Raw genomic sequence first — 14,314 nt, forward strand, 5'->3', positions numbered from 1 at the left:
AATAATAATATTATAAATGTTAAAAGATAATACTTTTACTTGTATATTAGAACAAATAAAGTCGTCCATGGCTTTACCTCACCTTTTTTCCCTCCAAAAGTAATTCATGGCCCTACAAGGGAGAACAATTATTTTAGACTATATATGTAAGTAAATTTAAATCCGAATTTACTTTCTTGCCTTGTTTGATCGATGTGGGGTTATGTGAATGATCAACCCATTATTTTCAAATAACCTTAAGTTTGTTAATCATCCAAATAATTGACTTGTTTAATTAGGGTGAAATAACATATTATTAGGGTAGTTCAAAATAGTAAGAATATATAGGTACTAACCTTCTAATTTGTTTTAAAATGTATTAACATTACATTCGTAATGAATAAAGTTCTAATTTTGTATAGAAAGTTTTTTCAAGTTTCGTCATGCGAACTAGGTCTAAATACAAATAGTAAAAATATATCTAGAGAAGAGTAAACACAACCAATAATCGTGCATACGATTGTCTTAGTGTGATTTGTAAGTGATTGATCTACGCGGGAGAGAAATGAGGTATGAAACAAAAGAGGTCTTTTGTCGGGATGGGGATGTTGCTGTGATGACGAAAATTAGAAGTTGGGGAGATCGCGATGACAAAATTTTAACGATCTTGGATAGAAGATTTTAAATAAATTTGACGTTTTTTTTGTTAATTCTTTTATATATATATATATATATATAATTTCACTACCTTCATTCAATTTTATATATAAAATTGATGTTAATAATTTTTTTTATAAATATTTTATACCATTTTAACTATCAAAACCCTTAATTTATTAATTAAAATAAAAAAACCCATATTTTATTATAAAACCAAAACATGACTTTGAAAACAACCCATGAAAATTAATGATTTTTTGAAAAATGTTCCAAACTCTCTATATAAACAACCCTTCAACCCTAACAAATCTCCACAACATTCTCATAACAATCAACAAATTCTCATTCTCTATCTAAATCAACCCACAAACACTTCTTCATTCTCCTCTTTCCTCCACCCAATCAACATCATGATGAACATTCAAACCCTACCAAACCAATTCATCATCAACGACCACAATCATCATCAAGAATCAAACACATCCAATCCGACAGCCTTCGAAACACTCCGACACCTAGCCTCCGGCAACGCCGTCGTCATCTTCGTCATCAGTGGTTGTTGTATGTGCCACGTTGTCAAACAGCTCTTGTTCGGTCTAGGTGTCGGACCGACCGTGGTCGAACTAGACCGTCACGGCTCAACCGGCCGGGAAATGCACGCCCTCCTCCGTCATTTCGCCAGCGAAGGTCAGCAGCCGGTGCCGGCGGTATTCGTCGGCGGGAAGTTTCTCGGCGGAATTGAAGCCGTTATGAGTTGTCATATAAATGGAACTTTGGTACCGTTGCTTAAGGATGCCGGAGCTTTATGGCTTTGAATTTTAACCGCCGACGACCGGAGACCGGTGACCGACGACCGGAGAATTAGTTATGTTACTAATTATACAATGTTAGATAATAACATGTATTAGAGATTATATAGAGTTAGTGAGAGAGATGATATTATTTAATTATTTTAGATTCTCTCAATCTATTATTAAATATATAATCAAATTATATTAATATATTTTAGCACTATTGTTAGTCAAATATTCTTCAGCTTATTTTTTAAATAAGTTTATTTGAATGTTTTATATTGAATGTGTTTAATATTAATAGGACTAGAACAATACATATATTTTGGAATCAAACTGGACATAAGTTAAGAATTTAGGCATTTTTAATGACTACAAAAATTAAATAAAGGGTATTTTTAGTAATTTAACTAATGAAAAACTGTGAAATAATGGTTAGTTATAGATGAATTTAAAAAAATATATTAATTTAAAAAAATATATATATATTTGTTGGTAAAATCAGACGTGACATACGGTACCTTTGACCAATGATTTTCTCGTTGGCAAATATAACGGACTATTTGGTATCTTTTTGATTTTCTTATAATTATAATATATTTATATTATTATATTTTAAAACTTTTAAAAATATATATATGTAATATTATTTAAATTATAATTTAGAATAAGAAGGATGCAAAAATTTATGTTCAAATATGATGGGTTAAATAACAGCCCTATCAAATTAGAGAACTTTTTAAAATATTTATATTATTTTAAATAACTAAATTAAAATAATCTGTCTTATAATTTATTTTATTTTATTTGAAAGGATGCAACTATTTATTATCTAAAAAATGCTAGCATTAGTAAATATATATATATATATATATATAAATAACTAGTATTATTAAAGTAATTTAGGGTAGCCAGAGAATCAAATGTAATGGAACTATAATTTAAAATTTATATATAAATATATATTGGATTGTTAGTTTTACTAATGTAAATGTTTATACATTATAATAAAATCAGGTAACTATGTTCGAGATTGTTGGTTATAACTATGTCAAACCTAATTAAGAATTATAACTTCAACATTCTTTGGTTAGACACAAATTTCGCTATAATTGACCGATAATATAGCGTTTAAGCTTTCAAATTGCTTAAACCGACTTTAATTTTGATTATAATACGTTATAACTTTCTTTATGGCTACTATGATTTAGAGTTGAAGAGAATCAAACTAGACCTCTATTATTTACATGCTATTATTATTCATTCAAGAAGGCCATGATATTATGGCTTGCCTCCTGCCATCACCTTCTTGACCAGTCCTTGTTTTGACCCCTACCCTTTTTTGACTGGTTTTATTCTCTCAAAAACACATTCTGATAAAATAATAAAAAACTATATCAAATTTGATTCTACTAAGAACATCTTAAAAGGGTTTATACAGTTTTGTAAATTAAAGAAGTTTAAAAATTGAGATGACATATGGATGTAAAGTTTTGAAGAAGAATTGGGGTTAAAGCATGAAATAGAAGTAATTACTAAGCTCTAGCAACAACAATCCAACATTTTGGTGGCAAAAAAAGAAGAAGCAATGAAGCATAGTTACTTACAATAATGAAATTGCTAACTATTTTTTCCTCTCTAGCTATCCACACAAATCCTATACTATATAGCAATTACTAACGAGTTCTTTTTAAACCGCGTTTGCTCATCATCCCCCCTTTCCTCCTTATACCGTTTTCCTCCTCTGGAGGAGCTACTTTCAACTCGCCATACGACTGCAAGAATGTAAAAGAATGATAACATTTAGTGTAGTTCACGTTTTTTGGGTAGAAGATCGTCTTCAAAAGAAAAACACATTTATAATCCGATTCGTATATAAAATTCCCCAAGCTTCTAAATAGGATAATTCATTCGAGAAAAGGCTGATAAATTTCTAGATCTGTGTGATCAATCGGTTATGTTTCCAACATGATCTCATTTGAATCAACGTCCAACAAAATAAATATTTCTAAAAGGGTCCAATTATGAACCAACTGGTTTAAAAGTTTGTATCTCAAAGATGAGAGCATAGATAGGTCCATCCATAAAGACAGAGTGCCAAGTTGCCTAACTACAACTACAGTTCTTGGTTCCTAATCAAAAAACTAAAACAATACTGCTAATAATCGAATTGTTAACATATAATTGAGCAGAATGTGATTAAAAAAACCAAAGAGATGTCAAAAGATCTAAATCTTAAAAAAGTGCTTCTTTTTAAGGTCACCAAAATTCAATGTAAGAGTCGTTTAAGCCAAATCAACGACAAAGTCAAAAGTACAACAACAATCTAAAAAAGTGTTTTTCTCACCTCTTCACATTCTCTCTGGAGTTCCAGAAGTTCTTGACAGATTGTAAGACATTCTGCATGGTACACACCTGCTAAATCTTTTATCAAGGCCTTCCTTCTGATAATACCTATCACTTTTACATAAAATTATTAATAACCGCCTCCAAATATGTTTTAACCATATATATCAGAATTACATGGTGTATTGCTGTTTAAGCACGACGACAACAAGCATAAACAAATCGGAATGAAACCCAAAACATTTGATCCTATCTGTCTTAGAAAACCCCCAGCACCCATAACCTAATCAGTCCAAATTACAGAAATAAAAGCAACACAATAGTCAAAAGGAACAAAACGAAAACTAGACAGGCTTTGTCTTAGTTTTACCAGATATAGATAATCATATATCACAACCTTGTCTTAGTTTTTATTGATTAATTCCTGCTCTGATCTTCTTCTTTTTATCTTTTCAAACAAAATACGATTTTTTATTCAAGCTTAATATAAAGGCTTTTTTCTTTTGTGATAAGAAAACTGAATAGAAAGCTTTCTTTCATTATACATATCCCCAAAACTTGACATGCAACAGCGCATTTGGAGATTTAGTGTTTTATGTTCCTTCTATCCATGTCACGGGTCATGACCCTAGCCATCAGTCTTGTACAGATGACCTAACTACCTAACCGAAAAAATCTGCTTCGAAGGAAATATTGTATAAACATGTAATATGGTTAAGGGGAAATCCAAGAGAAAGTAGTATCATGACTATACAAGCATTAGGGGTGAATCAGTAAGGCATGAAACATGATTATAATTCTATTCTATCTCTAATGATGAGCCCTATGCTTATTTTTCACCTTTTTTCTTTCTGGTCTCTTCTCCCCTAACTTCTCTCTATCACTTGCTACGAATTCAAACCACAACCATGTCTAGCCAAGACTAACCTAACTCCTCTCTATCACTTGCTACGAGTCTGAACCATAACCATGTCTAGCCGAGACTGTCCTAACTCTCTTTTTATCAATTGCTATGAGTGTGAACAATACCTGTGTCTGGCTAGGACTACCCAAACTCCCATCTATCAATTTCTACAATCACGAACCACAACCGTGTCTAGTTGAGACTCCCCTCTATCACTTTCTAGGAGTCATAACCAAAACCATGTCTACCTGAGATTCACCTAATGAGACGGAACACAACATCAAGACAATAAAATGGTGGAGTTGTGTTATGTGATAAGGATGAGACAAATGTTCTAAACAAAATTGTGGGTATTTGAACATTAAGATCATTTCAACTGATGTAAATATCAATTTTTGTAATAGACAGACAAATCTTCTCACTACTCTATGAACTCTCACCCTATGACTAGGTCATTAAATTGCAAATTAGTCATTCAAAATCATCCACACCCATTGACATCAATTCCAGTATGAAAGAGTTCAAACAAAAAAAACCCATAAACTAAATCGATTAATCAATTCGTAAACAATTAGGGCACGAGCAAATTCAAGAAGCAGTATACTAAAAGGAGAAGGGATTACTTCGGCTAGGATCGAATCTGGGAAGAGCGGATGCAGAAGGTTCGTCGGAACGTGAATCCACCGGAGGAGCAAGGTCGTGAGTTGACGGCGGCGAAAGACGTTGTTCATCGAAGTCAGCCATGGTTATCAGATTTCTCCCTTAACCATGACTTAACCCTCTTCTCTTCAAACAGTTCAGTAGCGTATTCTGGTTCATCTTTGATTTTGTTTAATTAATTAATTAACTATATATATATTTATTTAAAATAGTTTTATTAAAAATAATTTTAAAATCAAATTAAAATAAATAACTAACAACTCCAACTAATAAATTTAAAATTACTTAGGTAACAAACTAATGGTTGAACTTTCAAACAAAATATAGATAAATATATATTTTATTTTATTTTATTTTATTTTATTTAAAATATTATTATTAAAAATAATTTTAAAATCAAATTAAAATAAACAAGTAATAACTCAAACCAATAATTTTAAAATTACTTAAACAAAATATAAATAAATATTTTATTTTATTATGTTAATATTTATATATATATTTATAAATTATTTTTTTAATAGCTTTCTTTCTTTATTTTATTTTATTTTTTAATCTCCTTTTTCTCTTATCTTCTATTATATATATATATATATATATATATATATATATATATATATATATATATATATATATATATATATATATATATAAATAAATTTTAAACAATTTTATTTTTTTTAGTTTATTTCCTCTCTTATATTATAATATATTATATTAATATATATATATAAATAATTATTTTTTTAATTTATTTCTTATCTTATATTTAATATATTATATTGTGTTAACATATATTATAATATTTTAAATTTATTTTTTAATCTCCTTTTTCTCTTATCTTTTATCATATTATATAAATATATATATATATAAATAAATTTTAAACAATTTTATTTTTTAGTTTATTTCCTCTCTTATATTATATAATATATTATATTATATAAATATATATATATATATAATTATTTTTTTAGTTTATTTCCTCTCTTATATTATAATATATTATATTATATTAATATTTATATATATATATATATATAATTATTTTTAACAACTTTTTCTTTATTATTTTATTTTTAAGTATATTTTTTTCTTATATTATATATATTATTATATTTAATTTTTATTTATTAAAATATATAAATAATATATATATATATTATTAGTAATAAAATATTATCAATCTATTAACAAAATTTAAAATTTATAATATTAAATTAAATTATTTAGGTATGAGCTTATTACAATACAAATAAGATTTTGAAAACTGATATATTAATTATTAAAGTTAATTTTATTTTATTAGATTTTGAAAAGTAATATTTCTTAATTTATAATTTACAAAAATTACATTTAATAGTTGGATTACTTCGGCCTAGATCGAATCTATAAGAAATGAATTAGTATAGTTGGATTACTTCGGCGAAGGAATGAAGGCAAGACAGACTTAACCCTTCTAATTATTATTATTAAAAATCATTTAAAATCAAATTAAAATAAACAAATACCAAAATCAAATCAAAATAAACAAAAACAAGTACAAGTACCAATTATAACTAAAATAATAAATAAACAACTAATAAATTTAAAATTAAATAGACAATTGTATTTATACTTTAAATATATTAACAATCAAAAAAATTATTTAAATGTATATATTATTAAAAATTAATAACTTAATGTTTATATTATACCAACCAATATAATAAATAAATAACTAAAAATAATAACTTATATTAAATATATATATATATACATATATATATATATATTTAAACTTTTTTAATTTTGTAAAAATGAAAGAAAGTTAAATAGAGATATAAAAGGAGAGAGAAATATATATAAGTTTTAATATATATATTAAAACCATAATTGCTTATTTACTATAAATAAGCCTGAGTTAATAATAATAGATAAACTTGTAATAGTTGTTTAAATAAATTAATTAGATAAGTAAAAACATTTAACTAAACTTATTTTCTATTTTAAAAAACATGTTAACTCTTAATTCAATCTTTAGATATTAATGATTTATGTGAATGTCACTTAAAAATTGTAATTTGAAAAAAAAGAAAAATATTTTAAAAAAATAATGATCTCAAAACTGAGTGTATGTAAAACTAATAAATGTGTTTAAATATTCTAGTTGATACTAAAATTATGAAAAAAATGAGTTATTGAATGAAAATATTTAAATGGTGCATAGATCAAATTTAAACTCCACCGTAACATATATTAATATAACTTTTAACCAACTAATTATGAGTTTCTTATAATAAGAAACTCTTATATTTAATCAATCTAACAAAAAATAAATACATAAAAAAATAATTATTTTTCCCCTGATCAATCCAAACCTTAGAGCTAAGGCTGTCTTGATCAAGACCTTAGGCTTGTTTAGTTCAAGGTACAATATATTAGGTATAAACTATAAGGAGGTATAAAAGAGTATAATTTATATAGACTATTATTATTTAGTTGGAAGTATAAGACATTATATAAATTATATAGGTTTATAATTTTTTGTTTGGTAAACAGTATAAAATTTAAGTATAAGAATAAAATAATTTTTCTTATCTTTGTTAATTATGTTTTTAATATTATTTTTAACTAACTTTTTTTTATATTTTAATATTATTTAAAATTTATTATAATTACTTTAAATATTACTAATATTATATCAAATAAATACATAATAATATAATTACGTTATTATTTTAAATTAATAATAATATATAAAAATAAATATTTAGTATTATTTCATAATTTTATTTAAAATATAAATGATAATATATATATATTTTTTAAATGATTGAATTAACAATTAAGAGATAATAATTATAATTAATAATAATAAATGTTAACTTTTTTTTTTGTAAAAATAAATAAAATTAAAAATTATTTAAAATTTTAAATATTAAAATTTATAAAATAAATTTATTTAAAATAAAATAATATAAAATAAAATTAAAAATAATTAAAGCTTAATAATTAAACTTTAATAAAAAAAAATTAATAAAACAAATTATTGTTAATATTAAAAAAATAGGATTAAAAAATATTAAAAATAAATTAAAATTTTAATAACTTCTTGTAACTGGTATGAATAAGTACTATATTATACCTACTTCAAGGTATAACTTATACTTAAATGTCACTGTATATATAAATTCTAACTAACTAAATAAGTATTATAATTTACTATATACAATAATACTATATATACAGTCTTATACGTTTGGTACTTTTACCAAATGTAGAAGAATAGATAAATAATTATAAAATTGCCCGTAAACTTTATCTAAAGATGCTAGCTAATAGACTAAAACTTGGTAATAAATAAAGCAAATCTTGGTTGTTGTTTGATATATTTATAATAATTAAGAAGATAATTATAACAATAATTATTATATATTTGTTTAACATTAAAAAAAGCATATTATTATAAAGAAATTATTGTGTTTTATATTTTTAAAGTTTTGAATCATATTTACACCTTTAACTAATATGAAGGACTCTCTTGCCTTTTATTTCAATTTGGATAATTTTCAGCTACTCATTTTAAGCCAGTGAAACAATTTGATAAAAAAAATGGTTATCTTTATCCATATGGGACCCAATTTATCTTTAGAACTAGAAACATACAAATAAGCCCCTAGCTGTTCTCAGTTTTGATATAAACTCTTTGCCACAATTTGTTTTGGTACTCAATCATTATTTGATGGCTTGAAGAATTTTCATGAATGAGGTTAATAAGATCTTTCACTAATATAGTCAGACTTTTTAATACTATTTCATTTTAGTTAAAACTAAACACTTAGCAAATAAGTTTATTAAGATTTGATTAGGGATGACTGTCCCGCAGTTTTTGATTGGACGGTCTCTTTAGCTGTTTCTTTAGGGACGTTTTTTTTTTTAAATCAAACGAGAATGAGGATGATATTTGTGTCTCTGCACCGACTCTACCTGATTTCTTATCCCGAACAATAATAAACATAATCGAATATCTTCATATTTTATAAGAATTTTAAAGTTTATTTCTTTATATTAATATAAATTTTCAATATATTATAATATGTATAATATTAAAATATATTTCTATATAATTTATTTAAAAATTATTTTATTTTTAGATAATATGGTATAAAGGTGTTCTGTGGGAATTTTTTGAAATCGAACAGAGCGAGAATTGTAATAAAAAAATCACTGAAATAGAATGGGGCGGAGATGTTAAACGCACGATCCGTCCCATTTGGTCAATTGTATGACTTCGCCTAGTCTAAAAACTTGAACTTTCATCACTAAATAGTGGATTGGGTCAATTGTGTGACTTTATGGGAAAAAAATTTGCATTATGGTAGGTCGTTGTAATATATGTAATAAAGAGGTGTAAATGGCGACCTACTTATGTTTGCAACCGTCAATAGTGACTTGTTCATGTGTTTTGTGGAGTATGAGGTGACCTACTTATGTTTGCACAGTCAATAGTGTTCATGTCTTTTGTGGAGTATAACTATGATTTACTATGTGATGTTTGAATTTTTGTTAGTTAACTAATATGAAAATAATAAATATTTGAGTAATCATTCCGATTAGAAAAAAATTGACGAACCTTTAATGATCGTAGTTATATGATGCGTATCATTTATAATACTATTATTATGACATTTTTTATTATTCGTTCCTGAAAGCTGGTGGAGTTGGTTGAAGATTTATTTGTTCTACTTGAAGATCTACAAGCTCGATAACCTCTTAGGTAACGTGTTTGTATTATTTTTTCCTCATATTTTGTGATTTGTATTTTTATTTTATTTTTACATGACTTTATCATTTTTAATATAAATGAACTATTTAAAAAAAATAAATAACAGTGGACCGGGTCAACTTCAGAACGATCGATAGAAAAAAAAACAACTTTTCAAAATTGAATGAGGTTAAATACAGAAATGATAATTCAAGGGTTTATATCAAAATTAACAAATAATTTAAGGGTGTATTTTTATTGAGTGTTGTACTTTAGAACCCCACCCAAAAGTGCAAATGGAAGCTTTGGATACCAACTAGCCAATCAAAATGTCCTATTCTAAACCCATTTCTAAAAAATGTAACCTTTATTAGTAGAATAATCAAGACCGTTCAAATTTCTGCAAAGACACGTGGAATGTAGATGCAACATATACACAAATATGTATTTGGTCCAATTACGAAACTAATAGAGAAAAAACAAACATTAATGAAAATGAAACAAATTTGTAAAAGGGTAAAATTTGAAAAGGACCATCAATTCAATTTAAGCCAAATATTCATTTATTCTTTTCAATTATCATCTTATATTTATTTATATATATACCTTTAAATTGTAACCATCTTCTACACTTAAAAAAAACAGAATGACGAGCTCCCGGTTGGCAAGATTTGCAATTGAAGTTGCGCCACCGCAAGTTGTGGCTGTGATGAGATATAGAGCCCCAAAGATGTTAGACACTATCATCGAAGACGAAAGAGAAATGAACACGTACGATGCTTTAACCATGTCATCGAAGAGACTTGGATCCCCATCGCCCTCTTCAACCTCAATTTCAACTTCATCTCCCAATAACAAGGCTAGCTATTGTTTCAAAGAGGTTCAAAGATCGTTTCAAATTTCGGCTTGTAAAAATTCTTACTTTTGAAATCATTTTAATCATGTAATCCTCTTTCTCAATTCCAGTATTATTTTGTAATCATAATTCATGTATATTTAGTGAAAACATTTGATATCGTCTCTAAATCAATTATAACTTTGTTTGATGACTTGTTAATTACATTAACATATTTTAACTTGGTGCAAAATAAATTATATAATCTCTTCTTTTATAAATCTAACTCTTTGATCTCCTTATGAGATCATTCTTTTAAAATGATTTCATTAATCTACAAGTAATGACAAGGTGTGTATGAATAATTAGACAAATCTAAATAATAATAATCAATGGACAATTCATAACTTGATTGTTATGAATTAGTTATTGATAAAAGTCTAACATATAGAACATATTTGGGGACCCATTTTTTTTTTTAAAAAAAAGACTCAAAACTCTATATCATCTTTACATAAAGAGTCTCACTCAAAGTGAGTCTTAGTCAAAGTCAACTCACATTTTTTCTTTGATTTACACACTTTGTAATATTTCATTTCGTTCCAACCCCGCAGGATGATAAGATTCCATTGATACAGAGTCAATTCCAGAATAATTCTGGATTGATATTTGATATTAATTTTCTCCATCCATTTTTCGTTAATCTAGAAAAGCATGAGTTATTCACATAATTCGGAGATGAGTTCGACAACTATACATTTTCAAAAGAAAACGAAATCTCTCTCATTTTTTGTGGGCATCCTTAACTCTTGCCAAAATTATGTCATATGAGTTCTTTTTTCATTTCCTATCTACAAAATTACATTCCAAATGTGTTTGAATTTGATAAAACATATATAATAACTTACTTGTTTGTTAATCTCGATTATTTAATTAATCACATCAATCTGACTAAATAAAAGAGAAAATAATAAGGGTTTTTTTAAAAAAAATAGGTGTAAAACTGACTTAGGACTTGTTCGGACTAAGTTACTTAAATAATTCAATCCAAAAATATTATCTCACTCCCATTATCTGTCAAATCACTAAATTTATTAATCAAAATACTAAAATATAATTTATTTTAAATTATTATTTTTTATTTTATCACTTTTAAATTTTTTAAAAAAAAAATATCCACATCCTCAAAATTATCACATTTTTAAATAATCAAATTTTTTTACAACCCAATCCGAACCAAACCATAATCTTATCGACCTAATTAAAAGAATATGAATTTAGTAGGGATGATCAGTTTCAAATTAAAATAATGACATCAACACAAAAACAAAAATGAAGCTAGATCACAATTTCGCTTATAAAATTTTTAGAAAAGAAAATGAATGAGTGAATAAGAAAAAATAACACAAAACTCAATAAAAGAAATTTATAAACGGGTTATCGTGTCTACTTTACCTAGATTATTTTAGATCAACCCAATTTTGACTTGTTAATTAATCAAGTTAAACAAGTCGACCTGATTTTGATCCGAACAAAAAAATGACCATAACCTAATTGTTTCGTGTTTAATTCGGGTCGTGTTTTTCGGGTCCAAAATTGACAGTCTGTCATTTAGGTTTATTTTAATTTAAATGAATGAAAAAAAAGTCAATAAAATTATAAATAGACATATATTTTAAGTTATCTATATTTTCAGATCTAATATTGGATAAGATAATTGAATATTTTATTGAAAAAAATAAACATTTGAATTGTGTACATACATTTCAGAGATGCAACATATACACAAATAAGTATTTGGTCCAATTACGAAACTAATAGAGAAAAAACAAACATTAATGAAAATGAAACAAATTTGTAAAAGGGTAAAATTTGTAAAGGACCATCAATTCAATTTAAGCCAAATATTCATTTATTCTTTTCAATTATCATCTTATATTTATTTATATATATACCTTTAAATTGTAACCATCTTCTACACTTAAAAAAAACAGAATGACGAGCTCCCGGTTGGCAAGATTTGCAATTGAAGTTGCGCCACCGCAAGTTGTGGCTGTGATGAGATATAGAGCCCCAAAGATGTTAGACACTATCATCGAAGACGAAAGAGAAATGAACACGTACGATGCTTTAACCATGTCATCGAAGAGACTTGGATCCCCATCGCCCGCTTCAACCTCAATTTCAGCTTCATCTCCCAATAACAAGGCTAGCTATTGTTTCAAAGAGGTTCAAAGATCGTTTCAAATTTAGACTTGTACAAATCCTTACTTTTGAAATTATTTTAATCATGTAATTAATCCTCTTTCTCTATCCATTATTATTTTGTAATTATAATTCATGTATATTTAGTGAATACATGTGATATCGTCTCTAAATCAATTATAACTTTGTTTGATGACTTGTTAATTACATTAACATATTTTAACTTGGTGCAAAATGAATTATATAATCTCTTCTTTTATAAATCTAACTCTTTGATCTCCTTATGAGATCATTCTTTTAAAATGATTTCATTAATCTACAAGTAATGACAAGGTGTGTATGAATAATTAGACAAATCTAAATAAAAATAATAATCAATGGACAAGTCATAACTTGATTTGTTATGAATTAGTTAATGATAAAAGTCTAACATTCCTAAAAATAGAACATATTTGGGGACCGAATTAAAAAAAAAAAACCTCAAAACTCTATATCATCTTTACATAAGAGTCTAAGTCAAAGTGAGTCTTAGTCAAAGTCAACTCACATTTTTTCTTTGATTTACACGCTTTGTAATATTTCATTTGATTGTGAATTATTTATTATTCTCAATCGATATTTGATATTAATTTTTTCCATCCATTTTTCGTTAATCTCGAAAGCATGAGTTTATTCACATAATTCGAAGATGAGGTCGACAACTTTATTTTTTCAAAAGAAAAAGAAATCTCTCTCAATTTTTTGTGAACATCCCTAACTCTTGTCAAAATTATGTCATATGAGTTCCCTTTTTTTCATTTCCTATATACCAAAATACATTCCAGTTGTGTATGAATTTGATAAAAACATATATAATAATTTACTTGTTTGCTAAACTCGATTATTTAATTAATCACATCAATCTGACTAAATAAAAGAGAAAATAATAAGTGATTTTTTTTAAAAATAGTGTTAATTATTCAGTTGTGCATCTTAGTGTAAAACTGACTTAGAACTTGTTCGGACTAAGTTACTTAAATAATTCAATCCAAAAAAATATTATCTCATTCTTATTATCTATCAAATCACTTAATTTATTAAATAAAAAATAAAATATAATTTATTTTAAATTATTATTTTATCACCTTTGATTTTTTTAACAAAAAAATATCCACATCCTCAAAATTATCACATTTTTAAATAATCAA

The 14,314-nt window shown here is 25.8% G+C and overlaps 2 protein-coding genes across 3 annotated transcripts; one reads left to right on the forward strand and one right to left on the reverse strand.

Annotated features, from left to right (window-relative positions):
• Positions 1 to 1,049: 1,049 nt before the first annotated feature.
• Positions 1,050 to 1,454, forward strand: LOC124934475 (glutaredoxin-C9-like). The gene has a single exon (XM_047475013.1). The coding sequence runs from the start codon at positions 1,050 to 1,052 to the stop codon at positions 1,452 to 1,454; it is 405 nt and encodes a 134-aa protein (XP_047330969.1).
• Positions 1,455 to 2,937: 1,483 nt separating this feature from the next.
• Positions 2,938 to 5,513, reverse strand: LOC124936564. Of its 2 annotated transcripts, none has more exons than XM_047477073.1 (3): positions 5,304 to 5,513; positions 3,778 to 3,884; positions 2,938 to 3,205 (listed from the first exon to the last, which is right to left on the reverse strand). In XM_047477073.1, the coding sequence occupies exons 1-3, from the start codon at positions 5,422 to 5,424 to the stop codon at positions 3,107 to 3,109; spliced, it is 327 nt and encodes a 108-aa protein (XP_047333029.1). In that variant the 5' UTR covers positions 5,425 to 5,513; the 3' UTR covers positions 2,938 to 3,106. The 2 variants fall into 2 exon arrangements, with proteins under 2 accessions (XP_047333029.1, XP_047333028.1); XM_047477072.1 differs by having other exon boundaries at positions 3,778 to 3,890.
• Between the last annotated feature and the right edge of the window lie 8,801 nt (positions 5,514 to 14,314).

Source organism: Impatiens glandulifera, chromosome 4 (genome assembly GCF_907164915.1).
Source record: "Impatiens glandulifera chromosome 4, dImpGla2.1, whole genome shotgun sequence".
NCBI classification, from domain to species: domain Eukaryota; kingdom Viridiplantae; phylum Streptophyta; class Magnoliopsida; order Ericales; family Balsaminaceae; genus Impatiens; species Impatiens glandulifera.